The 20220-nt window shown below is 40.0% G+C and overlaps 1 protein-coding gene across 1 annotated transcript; it reads left to right on the top strand.

Annotated features, from left to right (window-relative positions):
• Window positions 1–8740: 8740 nt before the first annotated feature.
• Window positions 8741–9346, top strand: LOC138871192 (secreted RxLR effector protein 78-like). The gene is made up of 2 exons (XM_070149059.1): window positions 8741–9087; window positions 9193–9346. The coding sequence occupies exons 1-2, from the start codon at window positions 8741–8743 to the stop codon at window positions 9344–9346; spliced, it is 501 nt and encodes a 166-aa protein (XP_070005160.1).
• Window positions 9347–20220: the final 10874 nt, after the last annotated feature.

Here is a 20220-nt window from a genome sequence, read left to right on the forward strand (position 1 = left end):
CATTCATGACTTTCAACAGTGTAAATGAACTGTTATAACTCTTTAAATTCAGTTTTTCTTTGGTTTGGTTAGTATTGGGTCACACAGCTGGACCCTTTGTTATTTTATGAACGTATATTATGGTGGTAAATTGGGCTAGACTTGCAACCAGGCCCAAGTTTGGGGTTCATTCGAGCAAGTCTGGGCATAGGCCATTGGGCCTAGGAAGTTGGACCCAACAACTTGACCCAACTGTAAATGCTTTTCCTTCGCAAATTATAAATGTATATCTGGTATCTTGCAAATCAGTATAGTGTAATTAATTTTCAAACTAGCCTTGTATTTTGATTTTTCTTATTTAAGAATGAATTTGTTTATAGCCTTTTCGACTAATGTGTATGCCCAAATGGAAAGGTAGATAGGCCCAATTAGAAAATATAGCAACTGGGCCCGCCTAATTTTGAGCCCATTATGGGCCACTTGGTTAAGACTCAGCGTAATATCCTGAAGTCTTTTGACTTCTGGGCTAGTTGTGAGCCCAATTACAGCCGTCGAAGCTGATTTGTCTAATAAACCTTGCTAGCCCAAAACAACTGTCTTAGATAACTCAAAAGGGCCTGACCATAAGTTAAGGGAAATTCTAGTTTAAACTTCAATTAGGATCGTAGCCTTATTTAAGTAAACCCCCTTAGTTAAAATCAAATTGAGGTGTGCCATGTTATATAAAACCCCTTAACTCATGGCCCTCATGAAATTAAGTCAAGAGTCAACCCTTGTAGAAATTGAGGTGTGCCATCAATTAAACTATCCATGGCCCTCACAAATGTTATTAAAATTGAGCCTTCGTAGTTGCTTTAGGCGCGTTCTTTAAATAATTCATCATAGCTACGGGTACATTTCCCTTGACGTAGTTGTAATTTTTAATTACAAAATCCGGGTGTACAATTCATGTGACCTAATTTCAATCTCTCAACAATGTTAAATAGAACGTTTTGCGAACCGTGGGTGCATTTCATGTAGCATGGTTTAAGACGTGTTTCAAATAACATTGAATCTTCCTAAAAGCGATTTAAAATAATTAAAAGCAGCTACAAGAGTTAAAAATGCATAATAGGTTAAAACATGTAGTTAATCAGATAATAGGCCCATTATTAATGGTTTAAGCGACCGTGCTCGAACAACGGAACTCGGGAATGCCTAACACCTTCTCCCAGGTTAACAGAATTCCTTATCTAGAATTTTTGGTTTCACATACTTTTAAATAAAGTCAAAATTTACTCGATTTGGGATTTAAAATAAACTGGTGACTTGGGACACCATAATAAATATTCCAAGTGGCGACTCTGAATTAAAAAAAATTAATCTCATTTCGAATAATGTCACTCAAATTGGAAAAACTCCCTTATATCCCCTTTCTGGTAAAAAGGAGGCGTGACACTTCTTTTCAAAATTGAACCGTGACCTTACACATGCAAATCTCAACCCCTCACATCATACCGCATGTACCATACCATCCTATGATAATTATGAGAACTTCATAATCCACTCCGAGCTATAGGAAACTATGTATTCAACCAGCCAAGAACTTTTTCATTTGATCCCATCTAGGAGAAAATCACTATACATCCCATGCTCCTCACGCCAGTAGAAAATGTACACCGCCAACCGTGGTAGAAATCATCAAGAACTCTCCAAATTCCCTTGCACAAAACTAAACCATCAGGACTGACTCCCTCTAACTCAACTAAACTACGCAAGCCATCAAAACCTAAGAGCATTGCCATGAAATACATGTAGAAACCCACCGCATCATAATCACCCAAGAACTAATCATATCCATTACCATGCCGATCCAACCTACTACCAAATTGTCCTAATTCTCTGAGTTCCTTCCGCATTACCTTCAAATTTATAAGTTTCCTTCCTAGTACACCACTATCCTTAACTAAAACTTGCCCCACAAACTTTAGCATAAAACCACACCACCCTAAGGTTCATAAACCGTTGTATTCTTCTGAAGCACCCCAAAAAGTACCACAACCGAGATACCCGCTCTGAAGAGACCTTCTGCGAATATAAAGCCATTACCTTCGCCTTCCTGATACTGGTATGTAGAATCCATAATGATATAGAAATGCCACAAGTCCTGACATCCTCCCATATAAATCTCAGTTTCTAGCCAACACACATCCTGAAGATTCCCAATTGCCACATATAAATCTTGAATTCATTAGAACCGTTCTCAAGAGTCATCCATTCTGCTCAAATCTCAATTAGACTGATCAAACAGACCGAACGATCCATGCCCTATTAGCACTCCAACACCCAAGAGAGTAATCCCACTCTTCTAAGCTGTCGAGCGATTTTTCCTACTCCATACACGTTACATCCTTACAAACAACAACTAACTCATCCAATGTTTCTCATATACTCTTAAAGCATAACACAACCCTTATCGAAAAATTATTTTACTCAAGTCATCCTCGATCTCAACCTTTGTAGGCCATAACTGATTCACTAGTATACCTCAAATTGGAACCAACACAACACATAATCGTGCAATCAACTAATCAATAGCAGACTCCCCCACTTGGCTCAAAGCCATTGATAAAAACACACAAAAACTCACAATGCCCATACTATATTACTACCATAATACCATAGTGAGATTCAACTAAATCCTTCATAAGCTCATGCAACACAAACCATGTAGTGTTTATAATCATCTGCAAATCTCGCATTCACCCTCGTAATAGTCAACCCCATTCTCATAAGTGATCCAAACTCAAATTGTACTACATAAAATTTACTGGTAAAAGAAGACTCACTACAAAACAACATAGGGATCACACACCCTCAGGACACCCTACAAGAGATAACCCACCTACTTAGCCTCAAACCGGTATCTCTCAATACTCCTCCATAATCATAACTATTACACAATCACTTAACCTCCCTGAGTTTGAACTCATAACATAACATGAAGATCTACTCCACTCCACAACTAAACTACATGAGGGGTCCTTCAACACACCCATAGCTCAAGGCCATATGCCAACTCAAGACAGAAGTCAAGCACCCAATAGCCCTTGCTACATCCCCAGCAAACTCTCCTTGCCACATTCGAACAATCTGTACACATCTTGCAATCAAATTATACTCACCCATAGTCATCCAGTCATAAATCCCACCAATAAGGACACAACCGGAAATATAAGTCCCAAATGGACGTGCTTACACAATCAAAATCTCAGTACTCAAGTCACAGACAAAACTCTGCCTCAAGTCCTCCTGACTGGCCCATCATCAACATGCCAAGATCACATCTCGCACCTCATCTAGAGAATCACTAGTCGTCGATGAACAATAGATACCGAGCACTCATGTGCGCATATGAATGCGTGGAAGGAATTCAAAGGGTTACACTTTTTGCTAAATCAATGTTGCACGATAAGAATTCAAGAAAGTGAAGTTTCCTAAAGGTTTTGCAGCCTCTCAAAGATAATTACAGACGTCTCCTTACCGATCCGCGAGACTCTACTAAATCTACTCATGACTCGTGAGACCTATGTAACCTAGCCTTTGATACCAACTTGTCATGACCCAAAAACCAACCCGGTCGTGATGGCGCCTAATGTGGTACTAGACAAGCCGACACATTTCCAAAACCAATCAATATTTTTATTCTTAAGATAAAATTAAATCTATTTAACAATAAACCTTCATAACGTGTTTAAATCAAAACAACAGTGCGGAAAGAAAGCCTGACATCGGGGTGTCACTAGTCATGAGCATCTACTACAACTGTCTAACAACAACAAGACTAATATAGCCTAGAAATAACCAATTACAACTAAGGGAGGATAAGGAGAGAGAGAAGCAGGGCTGCGATCACCAGGAAGCTACCTTGCTAACTCCGATGGACCTGCCACTGAGTAATCATCACCCGCTACCGAGTTCAGATATACCTAGATCTACACACAATGTGCAGGGAGTAATATGAGTACGCCAACTCAATAAGTAATAAAAGTAAATAGAGACTGAGCAGTAGAAAATAAATAAATCTATGTCATGATAAACTCAGTAAGCACAAAATGCCTGCAAATTAGAATATGAGTCAAATCATCTCATTTAAAATCCAATCTTTTGTAAAAAATCATTTGAAGATGCTTTCCAACAGTTTCAATAGAGGTTCAATGCAGTTCATAGTAAAAGTGATGAATATCATAATAAGCCCCTCGGACAAAACATAGTTCGTATACAGCCCCTCGGCAAAAAAATGAATCATAAACAGCCCCATGGGCAAACCTTTTGATCACTCATAAACATCTCATACATAAGAATCTCAGTAGAAATAACAACGCTAAATCAGTAACTAAATTCAGAACATCTCGTGAAAACTCAAGTTTCAATAAAAGTTGTTTAACATATTTGTTCAACATTATCAATAGAGGCTTAGTATAAAGAGGAGTGAAAACAGAAATTTCATAAAACAAGCCCATCAGGAAAAGCACCACTCGTGTATATACAACCCCTCACAATAGTGAAACAATGTGAAATCCTGGGCTTCATACCCTCTGGACAAGATTTACAATCATTACTTACCTCAACCCGGTCAATTCTCTACTCCACAGTGCCCTTGCCTCTTGAATCGGCCTCTAAATGCCTCGAATCTAGCCACAAACAATTTGATACAATCAACACAAGGAAAAGGGACCAATCCCATAAGAAAATACTAAGCTTAAGGCCAAAAGTCAACTCAAGAGTTAGACCCCAGGCCCACGTCTCGAAATCCGATCCAGGTCACAAAATCCAACAACCAACTCGATTACGAGACCAACCATACTAGTTTCACTCAATTCCGACTTCGAATTGGCTTTCAAATTCCAAAAGTTCATTTTATGAAGTTCTACTCATTTTCCCCAAATTTTCACCCCAAATCACTAATCAAATGATAAAATCAGTGATAGATTCATGTATTTTAGCCAAATCCGGGTTAGAATCACTTACCCTAATGAATTTGTTGAAAAACCTTCGAAAATTCACCAAAACCCGAGCTCTCTAGGTCAAAATGAAATAAAACCCCAAATCCTGCATTTATAGTGCACCTCTAGAATTCCCATTTCCGCTGACAGCCAAAAATCACCGCCTCAGTGGACTTCCACCGCCCCAGCAGAAATTTCTCCACTGACCGCGCTTCTGGTGGCTGCACAGATAGGCCTTATTATTTTGGTCATAACATTCTCTACAGATGTTCGAATGATGATTTCTTTATCTTTATGGAAACTAGTCACGAAGGGCTACAATTTTCGTTTTTGAATCAACTCTAAATTCCTTGTTGACCAAAAGATATAGGCTTCTGCAGTCGGACCAACGAACCTGCATATTCTTCCCTGGGGAACCTCAGTGCCCCTTTTTCCGCCCTCAGCGGAATATTTAGGCACCAGAACCATGCCTAAGTTTCGGTAATGTCCGGAATCGCTCAAAACTTACCCGAAACACACCCAAGGCCTCCGAAACCTCAATCAAATGTGCCATCAAGTCCTAAAATACCATACTAACTAAATCGAGCTCTCGAATCACCTCAAAAAATAACAAAAACATGAACCGCACACCAATTCAAGCTTAATGGACTTGAAACCTCAAACTTTCACAACCGATGTCGAAACCTATCAAACCTCGTCCGAATGACCTCAAAGTTTGCACACACGTCACAAATGAGATTACGAGCCTGCTCCAACTCTCGAAATTCTATTCCAACTCCGATATCAAATTTTCAACTACCGACTGGAAACCGCCAAATTCCCAGTTTCGCCAATCCAAGCCTAATTCGACTACAAACCTCCAAATCACAAATTAGACGCGCTCCTAAGTCCAAAATCACCTAACGGAGCTAACATAGTCATCAAAATTCAAATCCGAGGTCAAATACTAAAAAGTCAAAACTTGGTCAAACCTTTCAAATTTAAAACTTCAAATTGAGAATCTTTCTTCCATGTCTGTTTCGATTAGCGTGAAAACCAAAACCGACGATTTACATGAGTCATAACACATCATACGAGGCTAGTCATGCCCAAGAACTGGCGAGCGAAGTGCAAGTGCTCAAAACAACCGGTCGGGTCGTTACATGCGACTTTCCCTAGGTTCATCAGGCACCGCATTTGTGATGAATTGTCTGTATTTGCAAATCATGGGTCTCATTTGCAACTTTTGCCCCTGAATAAAAGGGCTAGAAAACGTGAATTAGCTTCATTTATCATATTCTAAAATCCTAGACTCGATAGGAGGCGATTTTGAGGAGGAATGTTTGCATACAACTATTGGGTAAGTAATTTGTATTAATTTTTAATTATATTATATGATTATTTATGAGATGTAACCTCTAATCCATGAAATTTGAAGAGAATTGGGGAATTTTGTCTATGTTTTGAAAAATGGAAATTTGAGATTTGAGAGTCGAATTTGAAAATGAAATACATATATGCACTCGTGGGTTATGGGAAGTCGGGATCTACCCTTAACTTGAGTTTTGACCGGGCGAGTACATGGTTGAATTTTGGGAAATTGTGTAAAGATATTAGCTTTGTTAATTGAAATTGGTTTCTCTTGCATTGTTTGATTATATTAAGTCATTTTATTAGATTTGAGCCTTGCGGAGGCTAATTTTAAAGGAAAAGCCATTTTGATTATTTATTTGGCCTAATTGAGGTAAGTATCTTGCCTAACTATGTGCGGGGTAACTACTCCGTAGGATTTGGTTTAATTGCACGATTTGAGATATGTGAAAGATGTGTACATGAGGTAACGAGTGTGTACACAAGCTTATATGTGAAAATTGTCCGGATTAGACTCTTAGGTTATTTATATGCACTTAATTGAAGTTTTTTTACATGTTACCTCTTTCATTGTTGAGTTGTTCCTATTTGAAGTTGTCCTTACATGTTACCTCTTTCATTATCGGGTTGTTCTTATTTGAAGTTGCTATTACATGTTATCTCTTTCATTATTAAGTTTATTCTTATATACTTTAATTGATGTTGTTATCACATGTTATATCTTTTATTGTCAAGTTTACTCTTATATGCGTTTAATTGATGTTGTTATTATATGTCATATCTTTCATATTGAGTTTATTCTTATGCGTTTAATTGAAGTTATAGTTATTGACAGTTATTAACATGTTTTAATTGAAGTTGTTGTTTTATGGAGTATCTTTCATTGTTGAGTTATTTTCGTTTCAATGTGTTGTTGTGAGACTCCTGTATACATTATTGTTAAGTCGTGGGTTATGCGTTGTTGTGATATTGGTATTATATTTTGGCAATGTTGTGGTATATGGGCACGTGTGGTGCGAGTTGATATGTTGTGTTGATTGAGACTTTGGCACATGTGAATTTATTAAGAGGATTGTCGCGGTGTGTGCACGAGGTTTCGCTATGCTATTGTTATTATTGATATTTGCATATACAGCGAGACAAGATAGGCTATATATATATATGGCGAGAAAAGGTGGGATAATTATTGAGGCGCGTGTAGAGAGACAAGGCGTGTATTTACCTTATTATTGTGCACGCGACAAAACAAGGTAGGCTATGTCAGGGATGACATGTGATGGCCCGGGGGCAAATTATTGATGATATTTGTGTGGTGGTGTGACTTCCTTGTGCGTGTCATGCATACTACACGATTTATTATGTTGTTTCTAATGTGTTATTCGGTGTCCCTAATATTACTTGTTGATTTGAGTTATGACTTTACATTTGCACATGCATACACCGTAACATGTAACCTATACCAGTCCAGGGTATGAATCTTGATGTTCATTGATCATGTGTATGTATTCTTGTATACCTGCTTTCTGTGCATGGATTGGACTGGTGGCATATGAGTTGTCCGTGTGAATATGAGATGTTGTTACAATTGGCACGTGAGTTATCTGTACAGATCCAAGATACTGATTTCATTGGCACATGAGTTTTTCCTGCAGCACGTGAGTTATCCTTGCGATTGTGATTGATAATGTGGGCACAAGATGCCATGTGGATATGATTCACTGTTTGAGACTCTTGATTTGTGATAGTTGAGGTGTGGTACCACGGGGTGATTCTTGTTGTAACTCATGTGGTGGAACGGTTGATGATTAGAACGATCATTCTTTTCCCTTAATTGCTTTCACTTGTATATTATCGGTGTTTTGATTATTTTTTTGTTTATCACATAGTTACCCTCTGTAGCCTTTTATTTACTTTGCTTTTCCGTTTTCATTGGAGATGGCAGACCTGCTTCCATAGTGTCTTGAACGAGGAGGGGGACTGGGGAATTGTACTGGGTAATTTGGAACTCTGTGGGAGTCATTATGACTTTGGGTATTGTGGGCAGATTAGAGTTGATGAAGTGGAAGAGGATAGGCGTAAGATGAGTAGGGGCAAAGCGACCGGGCCAGATGAAATCCTAGTGGAGTTTTGGAAGAGTGCAGGCAAGGCAGGCTTGGACTGTCTCACTAGGTTATTTAACATCATTTTTAGAACGAAGAAGATGCACGATGAGTGGAGGTGGAGAACGATGGTTCCTGTATACAAGAACAAGGGTGATATCAAAATTACAATAACTATCGGGGTATCAAGATGCTTATCCATACTATGAAAGTCTGGGAGAGAGTGGTAGAGCTAAGGGTGAAGAGGAGTGTGTCATTTCCGAGAACTAGTTTGGATTTATGTCGGGGTATTTGACTACAGAAGCCATCTACCTTGTTAGGAGATTGATGGAGCAGTATAGCGAGAGAAAGAAGGACTTGCATATGGTGTTCATTGACTTAGAAAAGGCATACGATAAAGTTCTGAGGGAGGTGTTTTGGAGATGTTTGGAGGCTATAGGTGTACTTGTTGCCTACATTAGGTTGATTAAGGACATGTATGATGGAGTAAATACCCAAGTGAGGATGGTGGATGGGGACTCAGACCATTTTCCAGTTATGATGGGGTTGCATCAGGAGTTGGCACTCAGCCCTTTTTTGTGTGCTCTGGTGATGGATGTACTAATGCACCACATCCAAGGAGAGGTGTCATGGTGCATGCTATTTGCAGATGATATTGTACTGATTGACGAGACGTGAGACGGTGTGAACACGCAATTAGATGTATGGAGGCAGACCCTGGAATATAAAGGTTTCAAATTGAGCAGGACTAAGACAAAATCCTTGGAGTGTAAATTCAGAGGTGAGACACAAGGAGGGGAAGGGGAGGTAAGGCTGGACTCGCAGGTCATCCCTAGGAGAGTGAGTATTAAGTATCTTAGGTCTATTATTCAGGGAGATGAGGAGATTGATGGAGATATCACACATCATATTGAAGCGGGATGGATGAAATAGAGACTCGCTTCCGGTGTTTTGTGTGACAAGAAGGTGTCACCGAAACTTATGGGTAAGTTCTACAGAGTGGTAGTCAGACCAACAATGTTGTATGGGGATGAGTCTTGGCCAATCAAGATCGCTCATGTCTAGAAGATGAAGGTAGCAGAGATGAGAATGTTGAGATGGATGTGCGGGCACACCAGGTTAGATAGGATCATAAATGAGGTTATTCGCGATAAGATGGGTGTGGCCCCTATTGAGGACAAGATGCGGGAAGCGCAACTTAGATGGTTTGGTCATGTAAGGAGAAGCATAGATGCACTAGTGAGGAGGTGTGAGAGGTTGACATTGGAGGGCTTACGGAGAGGTAGAGGTAGGCCAAAGAAGAGGTGAGGTGAGGTGATTAGGCAAGACATGGCATAGCTTCAGCTGAGCGAGGACATGACCCTTGATAGGAAGATATGAAGGTTGAGGATTAAGGTAGTAGAGTAGGTAGTCTAGAGTGTTCATAATAATAGTATTGGCACGCAATCTCGCTTTCTGTTGGTAGTAGGTTTTTATGACTAATCGTTATTTTTTTTCAGTGTTGATCACCTTATTATCTTGTTGTTTTTATTCTGCTTTTATATGCCTTTTTGGTATTGTCCCTTTTTGTCTATATTTTCATTAATATGGTGCTTATGCTTTCCTGAGCCGAGGGTCTATTGGAAACAACCTCTCTATCCTCACAAGGTAGAGGTAAGGTCAGCGTATACTCTACCCTCCCCAGACCCCACAGTGTGGGATATTACTGGTATGTTGTTATTGTTGGTATTGTTGCAGAAGTTATTTGACTAGTAGATGTCTTCGCTTGAACCTCGTCACTACTCTACCGAGGTTAATCTTGATACTTACTTGGTACCGCTGTGGCGTACTCATACTACGCTTTTGCATATTTTTGTGCAGATCCAGGTACATCGGAGCGTGCCTGACGTTAGTTAGCTGCTTGTGATTTGCTGTGGAGACTTCAAGGTATATCTGTCATAGCGTTCACAGGCCTCGGAGTCACCTTCTGTTGTCTTTCATTACTACTGTTTATTTTCATTCGAGAACATTATTGTATTTAAAGATTTTTGTGTACTCAGTAGAGCTTATGACTCTGTACTACCGGTTTTGGGATTGTTTGGTAAAATATTTATTTCAGTTATGTTATGTCATTCACTAGTTATATTTCATAGTTAAATGGTTTAAATCTGTTAATGACTCAATATGTGTTAGGGTTACTTAGCCATAGGGACTAGGTGCTGTCACGATCCATAAGGTGGATTTTTGGGTCGTGATAAAAAGGTACCTTTTCCTAAAAGACACCCTGTCTAAATGGTCATAAACGATTCTCTCTTCATTCGGTTAATTGTCTCCCGACATTTTATTTGTGTACTATAACATTTCATATTTATATTTATTAATTAATATATTAATATCAAAGATTTCTTATTAGGATAAGTAAGGTATTTAGATATTTAAATGGATTTTTAATTTTTTAGTTTTAGGATCCCACTTTTATAAAATATAGATAGATTAATATCAGACATAATTTTATTGTCATTATCAAAACATCCATTCAAACACGTAACAACTTATTTATAAAATCAGTTTCAATAATAAATATATTTATTCTGATGCTAAGAAGATCATCTAAAAGTAACAAATCTTAAGTTTTATGCACCAAAATCTTTTACATTACTCCATCCGGTTCATCTTAAGTAATGTTTTTAACCTTTTAAATTTGGTCCAAAGCAAGCGTTATTTTAACAAGCTAAGAATGCATTAATTATCTAATTTTCAAATCTGCCCTTGCTTAAATTAATAATCTATACAACTCTCCAAAAGTCACGACACAAAATCCTAACTTGTCGTGATGGCACCTACTATACTTGCTTGGAAATTTGACAATCACATAATAGCTAAACATTTGAAAACCTATTTTAATAAACTCTACAGCGGAATTCTCATGAATATCTGATAAAAATAACTGAAATACACCTACAACCACTCCAAAATTAGGTGTCAATGATCATACGAGCACTACTGAATAATAAGGTACAAGCAAAATCCTCTAATAAAACTGTCTGAATATAATAACAGTAAAGATAAAGATAACAAAAAAGGACTTCAAGTATTGCATATGATATGGCAGCTACCTCGTAGTCTCCCAAAAGCTGGCAACAACTCAAGTCTGAAATCCCCTCGACCAGATGTACCTAGATCTGCATGCGAACTGCAAAGTGTAGTATGAGTACAACTAACCCACTATACTCAATAAATAACAACATTGACCTTAGGTTGAAAGCAGTGACGAGCTCAGAACAATAGTCAAATTCCAATATGATAACAGTTCAGAATATAAAGGATAAATCGTGGAAACAGTAACTCAATAATATCAAGTTCAACATGTTCACATTTGAGAAATTTAAGCATGCTTTCAAGTATAACAATTAAAGTCTGACATAGACAAAGCATGTCAATTATCAATTAGCATGAGGAAAGTATATCTCTATGCCTACATGGAAAGTATACCTGTAAATCATTAGCATCACTGTCTATCCATCAAGAATATTTACACTTAGAACTGTACAAGTGTCGGGCATAACTGCCCATCATCAAGCACGTATATGAAATAATGTGCATGTGCCCATTGCTGGCATGTCAAACTCCGGAGGGGCGAATCCTGCCCAAGCGTTAATCATAATCATTTAGTCCAATAGTGAGGCCTGGTGCACGAGTCTCCTCAAAACAATAACACTTAGCCCAATATGGGTCTGACGTACGCGTCACCTCAAAATGAGTACCAAATCGGATCTAGGGCCCAAATTCGGTCATTTGCCATTCAAGTCTCAGATAAACACATCTCAAATACTCAGTTTAATGGAATTACCCTTAAGTGGTATCAACAACATGTGATGAATCAAATAAGAAGAACTGAGACAGAGATATTATTCACTGATGTAGTATCATCACTGAGAACATGTGTGAAAATAAGGTATATAACTTAGAAACAACAAGAATGGCCCTATTAAGTCTCAAATAGTTAGCACATAGCCTAGACATGATGTCTAACATTATTCATAATTCAAATAATGAAACGAGTAGAGGAAACACGGGGATAACATGATATGATAGCAAAAAAAGCCTGGTAATAACCTAAAGGCCTCCTCAAACCATAAACACATCGGTGCACGCACACACGCTCGTCACCTAGCTCATACGTCACACCAATATATTTCATGTAACGTGGTTCTCAGGGTTAAATACCCTCAAATCCGAGTTTGGAAATGTTGCTTGCCTCAAAGCGTACAACGCAATGCTCCAGCAAACCCTTGCCATGCGAATCGAAATCCGAACGACTCAAATCTAGTCAAAGTAACTTAATCTCATCAATAATAGCTATAGGAAACAATTCCAAAAGATAAAGCTAAGGTCTTTAACCAAAATAAAAAAGTCAACCTAAAAACCAACCTCGGAACCCAAAAAAATTTACAAAATCCAAATACCAATTCAATTACAAGTCCAACCAGACTAATTTCTTTCAATTCCATCCACAAATCCACCTCCAAATCATAAATTTTCATTCTCCAATAACATAGTCTAAAATCCCCAATTTTCACCTCCAACACACATAATGTAGGTGTAAAAGTTAACAAGTAAATGACAATTATCAGTAAAAGTGATGAATCTTCACTTACCTCTTCAATGGTAACCATAATCCTAAAAACGTTGCCCCTAGCTGAGCTCCAAAAGTCCAAAACGATAAAAATGGCTCAAACCCTCGATTATATCTTTGCCCAGCGATTCTCGCACCTACAGCTCATTTAATTGCATTTGCGGTCCCGCAAGTGCGGCCCAAATCTCGCCTCTACTATTCCTCTATGGCCCCAACCTTTCGCTTCTATGGAACATGACATCGCATCTGCGGAGGCGCACCTACGCTAAATCATCCGCTTCTGCGAAACTTTCTGTCCATCACAAAATTCGCTTATGCGAACATCTCGTTGCACCTACAACCCATTTTTACTTCTGCGGATTCGCAGATGCAGAGTCCTTTCGCACTTGCGCTCCATGACAGCCTCCCAAAACATCGCACTTGCACACAGGTGGCCGCTTCTGCAGCTCCACACTTGCGTCCAAAACCTCACAGGTGTGGTCACACCAGAACTGAATCAAATAGAATTTCTCTAATTCCCAACCTCAAACTAATTTCAATCCTAATCACATACGAGGCCCCCGAGAACACATCCAAACATACTAACACGTCCTAAAACACGATACGAATTTAGTCGAAGCCTCAAATCACATCAAAACCATGTATCACGCCCCCAATTCAAGCCTAACAAAACTAATGAATTTCCAATGTTTATAAACAATGCCGAATCATATCAAAACAACTCCGATTGACCTCAAATTCTGCACACTAGTCCCAAATGAGACAACAGACTTATTCCAACTCTCAAAATCAAAATCTGAACTCGATATCAATAAAGTCAACTCTCGGTCAAATCTCTCTAACTTCTAAACCGTCAACTTTCCAACCTTCGCCAAAAAGCCTTAAACCAACCTACGGACCTACAAATCATTATCCAGACATATGCCTCAGTCCAAAATCACCATAAAAAGCTATTGGAACCATCAAAACTCCATTCCGGAGTTGTTTACATAAAAGTCAAACTCCGGTAAACTCTTTCAACTTAAGCTTCCAATCTTGGGACTAAGTGTTCCAATTCACTCTAAAACATCTCCGAAACCAAACCAACCACCCCGGCAAGTCATATAGCCTCAGAGGAACATAGACGAAGTGATAAATGCGGGAACGGGATTGCAATAAAATGACCGACCAAGTTGTTAAATACGGGAACGGGATTGCAATAAAATGACCGGCCAAGTTGTTACCTTCACCCCCTCTTAAAAAAATATTCATCCTCGAATAGGTCTAGAATCATACCTAGAGTCTTAAATAGGCGTGGATAACTGTTCTGCATCTCTCGCTCGATCACCCAAGTATCCTCCTCAAATGCCTGGTCTCTCCACTGAACTTTCACTGAAGCTATATTCTTCGATCTTACCTTTTGAACCTGCAGATCTAAAATAGCAACTGACTCCACATCATAAGTCAAATCCCCATCTAATTGAACCTTGGTAAAATCCAAAACATGACACGGGTCACGATAATACTTTCAGAGCATAGAAACATGAAACATTCGGTGAACCCCCGATAGACTAGGTGGCAATTTAAGCTTGTAGGACATATCTCAAATCCTCTCAAGCACCTCAAAAGGGCCAATATATGCAACATCATGAACCTTCTGATCAGCGTAACTCTTCTGTCTAGACTAGGGTGTACGAAGCTGATCATGTATCAACTTGACTTTCTCCAAGGCATCCCAAACCAAATAAGTACCTAACAATCTAGCCTCTCCCGGCTCAAACCAACCAACTGAAGATTGACACTGCCTCCCAAATAAGGCCTCATAAGGAGCCATCTGAATACTCGATTGGTAGATTTTGTTGCAGGAAAACTCTGCAAGCGGTAGAAACGGATCCCAAAATCTCCCGAAATCTAAAACACAAGCACGTAGCATATCCTCCAAGATCTGAATGGTGCACTCGGGTTGTCCATCCGTCTAAGGGTAGAATGATGTACTCAACTCAACTTGTGTGCCCAACTCTTGCTGCACTGCTATCCAAAAATGCGATGTGAACTGGATGCCTTGATCGGAAAAAAAAGACACATGCACATCGTGAAGACGAACAATATCACGGATATAGATCTGAGCCAGCCGCTCTGAAAAATAGGTAGTCACAATTAGAATGAAATGTGTGGACTAAGTCAAGCAGTCCATAACAACCCAAGCTGCATCAAATTTCTTCAATGTCCATGGGAGCCCAACAATGAAGTCCATGGTAACACGCTCCCATTTCCATTCGGCAATCTTAAGTCTCTAAAGCAAGCCGCTCGGCCTCTGGTGCTCGTTCTTTACTTGCTAGAAGTTCAAACACCAAGCCACATACTCTACTGTATCTTTCTTCACTATTCTCCACAAATACTGTTGCCTCAAATCCTAATACATCTTGGAAGTACCATGATGAATGGAATACCGGGAATTGTAGGCCTCTTCAAGAATCAACTCACACAACCCATCAATATTGGTCACATAAATCCAACCCTATATCCGCAATACCCCATCATCTCCAATAGAAACCTCCTTAGCATCATTGTGTTGCACTGGGTCCTTAAGGATAAGAAAATGAGGGTCGTCATACTGATGCTCTCTAATGCGCTCATATAAAGAAGACTGAGAAACCACGTAAGCAAGAATCTGACTAGGCTCTGAAGCATCTAATCTCTCGAACTGTTGTCCTAAGAATGAACATCTGATGCTAACGGACTCTCACCAACTAGAATATACTCAAGGCTACCCATACTCACAGCCTTTCTGCTCATGGCATCGGCCACCACATTGTCCTTCCCAAGATGATACAAAACGGTGATATCATAGTCTTTTAACAGCTCCAACCACCTCCGCTACCTCAATTTTAGATCCTTTTGCTTAAACAATTTTTTAGACTCCGGTGATCTATGAATACCTCACAAGACACACCGCAGAGGTAGTGCCTCCGAATCACCAGTGCATGAATAATGGCTGCCAACTCTAAATCATGAACGAGGTAGTTATTCTCATGGGGCTTCAACTGGCGAAAAGATTAAGAAATCACCCTACCCCCTGCATCAAGACACACCCAATATCAATCCGAGAAGCATCATAATAAACCGTATATGAATCCGAAGCTGATGGTAAAACTAGAATTGGAGCTGAGGTCAAGGCAGTCTTCAGCTTCTGAAAGCTCTCCTACACTCGTCAGACCACCTGAATGGGGCACACTTCTAGGTCAATCTAGTCAAAGGTGTAGCACTGGATGAAAACCCCTCCACAAAATAGCGATAATAACCTGCCAAACCTAGGAAACTCCGAATTTCAGTAGCTAAAGACGTCCTAGTCCAACTCTGAGCTACCTCAATATTCTTTGAATCTACCATGAACCCCTCACTACACACCATGTACCCGAAGAACGCCACAGAATCAAGCAAAAACTCACACTTGGAGAATTTAACGTATAGCTTCTTCTCCCTCAACGTCTGGAGTACAATCATTAGATGTTGCTCGTGATCCGCCTAGTTGCGTGAGTACACTAGTATATCATCAATGAATACTATCACAAAAGAATAAAAATATGGATGGAATACACTGTTCATTAGATGCATAAATGCTGCTGGGACATTGGTCAACGCAAAAGACATCACAAGAAACTCGTAGTGACCATAACGGGTCCTGAATGTCGTCTTTAGAATATCAGAATCTCGAATCTTCAACTAGTGATATCCAGACCTCAAATCAATCTTAGAGAACACTCTAGCACCCTAAAGCTAGTCGAATAAGTCATCAATGCACGGTAGTGTGTCATTGTTCTTAATTGTAACTTTGTTCAACTACCTGTAATCAATACACATCCGCATAGTACCATCCTTCTTCTTCACAAACAGAACTGGTACACCTCAGGAGACACACTAGGACTAATAAATCTCTTATCAAGTAGCTCCTAAAGATGTTGTTTTAAATATTTCAACTGTGTTGGTGCCATACAATATGGAGAAATAGAGATAGGCTGAGTGCCCGGCACCAAGTAAATACCAAAATCAATATCCCTGTCAGGTGGCATGTCTAGAAGGTCTACAGGAAATACATCTGCAAAGTCACTTACTACCAAAATGGACTCAAAGGTAGGAGTATCAACACTAACATCCTTCACAGGGGCCATATATGCCAAACATCCCCTCTTAACCATTCGTTGAGCCTTCAAATATGAAATCACTTTACTTGGAACATAATCCAGGGAACCTCTCCACTCAACCCTAGGCAACCCCGGAATCGCCAATGTCATGGTCTTAGCGTGACAATCTATAATAGCGTGACATGGTGACAAACAATTCATCCTAAAATCACGTCAAAATTAAGCATGCTAAGCAATAAAAGATCAACTCTCGTCTCTAATCACACAATAGTCACCACACATGACTGATATACACGATCCACAACATTAGAATCACACACTGGCATAGATATATGAGGATGCATAACTAAGGAATCACGGGGCATATCCAAATAACGAGCAAAGAATTATGACACATATGAATAAGTGGTGCCAGGTCACATAAAACTGAAGCATCTTTATGGCACACTGATACAATACTTGTGATCACTGCATCTAAAGTAAGTGCCTCTGGCATGGTGGGAAAAACATAGCATTGATCTTGATTACCACCTGTCTGACCTCCCCCTTTGAGGCGTGCTCGACCCGAACGACCTCCACCCTGAGCTGGCTGAGCGGGTGGTGTAGCAACTTGTGTAGGGGTTATAGACTGGCCTCCCTGCTGCACTGGACCTATGTAGTTACGGGTACAATACTTTCTCACATGCCCCAACTCTCCAAAATCATAATAACCTCGAGCCAAAAATGACGGTGGGGCCTGCATCGGACCCCAAAAACATGAATAGCCATTGGAAGAACTCGGTGCTGGTGTACCCTGAACTGACAGAGCACAGTACAAGCTTTGAGCTAGAAGCGCACTGAAAGGCCACTGACACGGGCAAGTAATGTATGAGCCATAACTAGCTGATGCACCACGATTAACCGGACGAGCCATCTGAACGGGTATGTGAGGACGACCTCTGTTGTGGTGTGACTGACCTCCATATGAGGTACCACTAAAAACACCAAACCCACATGGCCTCTTGCCCTCCCTCTCCTCGCGGTCAAGCCTGCAAGCCAACTCCAAACGCCTAGCAATCTCGATCACCTCGTCAAACCTAGCATCCGTCTTAGTCTCTCGGGCCAAAGTATAACGTAGGCCATAGTTAAGGCCATTAATGAACCTCCTGATCATCTCTCTATGTGGGAACCAACCATATAGCATGACAGGCAAAATTTGCAAATCTAATCTCATACTTGGTCATAGTTATATCTCCCAGGCATAGCTGCTCAAAATCTCTATGGAGCTCCTCCCTACAAGTCTGTGGGATAAACTTCTCTAAAAAGAGAATGGAGAACTCATGCCATGAAAAGTGGTGTTGCACCAACTGTCCTGCTCAACTCAGAGGCCTTCCATCTGTAGGCTGCCCATGTCAGCTGAAAAGTGGTAAATGTAACTCTACTAATCTGCAATATACCTGTTGTGCTAATAATCCATAACACCAATCGAGGAAATCCTGAGCATTCTCTGACTCCTTCCCACTGAACTCTGGAGGCTTAAGCCTCCTGAACAGCTCCAATAACTTATGCTCCTCATCACTCATAGGTGGGCTAACCTTAGCCCGAGCAGTAGCAACCGGCCAGGGTATTAGTACCCACAGTGTCTGGACTCCCTGAGCAACCTACTTTGGAGAATGGGTGGTAGGAGTTTGGATGCCTCCCCTGGTCTGTGAAGTGGATGGTGCAGCTGGAAATGAGACTGCCTGAGCCAAGCTCGTGCACAGAGTCAAAATCTAGGCTAAGGCCTCCCGAAGGCCTGGGATCACAATGGGCATAACTGGTGCTTGAGCTGGTCCCACCGGCTCAACAACATCTAGTATTTTCTCCTCAACTAGAGCAACTGGTGGCTCCACATGTACTACTCTAGTTGTAGTACGAGCCACACCCTAGCCTCTACCGCAGCCCCAACCTCTCACGACTCTAGCTAGTGGTACTGGGAGTCGTTTGCCTGATACGGTCACACGTGTCCTCACCATATGTGAGAGAATAGAAGAGTCAAGTTTCAAACTTCGGAATTAACAAATTTGCACAATAAAAATGCAAGAAAGTGATGTTTCCTAATAGTTCAATAGCCTCTCGAAGATAAGTACAGATGTCTGTGTATCGATCCATAAGACTACTAAACTTACTCGTGATTGATGAGACCTAAGAAATCTAGTGCTCTGATACCAACTTGTCACGAACCAAAATCCTAACCCATTGTTATGGTACCTAACAAACTTGCTAGGCAAGCTGATAATCATATAGCAGCTAAACATTTGAATAGAACCTATTTTAATAAACTCAACAATGGAAATCTCATAAATGAATGATACAAATAACTGAAATACTCCAAAATCTGGTGTCAAAGAGCACACGAGCACTACTAAATAATAAGGTACAAGCAAAATCCTCCAATACAACTATTTGAATGTAAGAACAACAAAGATAAAGATAACAGAAAGAGGACTTCAAGGACTGCAGACGATATGACATCTACCTCGTAGTCTCCCAAAAGCTGGCAACAACTCAAGTCTGAAAATCCCCTCAACCTGATGTACCTAGATCTGCACACGAAGTATAGAGTGTAGTATAAGTACAACCAACCCAATGTGGTCAATAGGTAACAACACTAATCTTGGGTTGAAAGCAGTGACGAGCTCATAACAATAGTCAAATGCCAATACCGATAATAGTTTAGAATATAAAGGATAAGTCATAGAAACAGTAGCTCAATGATATCAAGTTCAACTTGTTCACATTCAGAAATTTAGGAATGCTTTCAAGTATTATGGTTAAAGCCCAACACATACAAAGCAGTTAATTATCAGTTAGCATGAGGAAAGTACATCTCTATGCCCACATGTCAAGCATACATATCAATCATTAGTATCACAGTGGATCCATCAAGTATATTAACACTAAGCACTATATGGGTGCCTGACATAACTACCTATCATCAAGCACGTATATGAAATAGTGTGCCTGCGCTTACTGCTGGCATATCAAACTTCGGAGGGGCGGATCCTGCCCAGGCGCTAATCATAATCATTTAGCCTAATAGTGAATCCTAG

The sequence above is a fragment of the Nicotiana sylvestris genome, chromosome 6, assembly GCF_000393655.2.
Source record: "Nicotiana sylvestris chromosome 6, ASM39365v2, whole genome shotgun sequence".
In the NCBI taxonomy this organism is placed as follows: domain Eukaryota; kingdom Viridiplantae; phylum Streptophyta; class Magnoliopsida; order Solanales; family Solanaceae; genus Nicotiana; species Nicotiana sylvestris.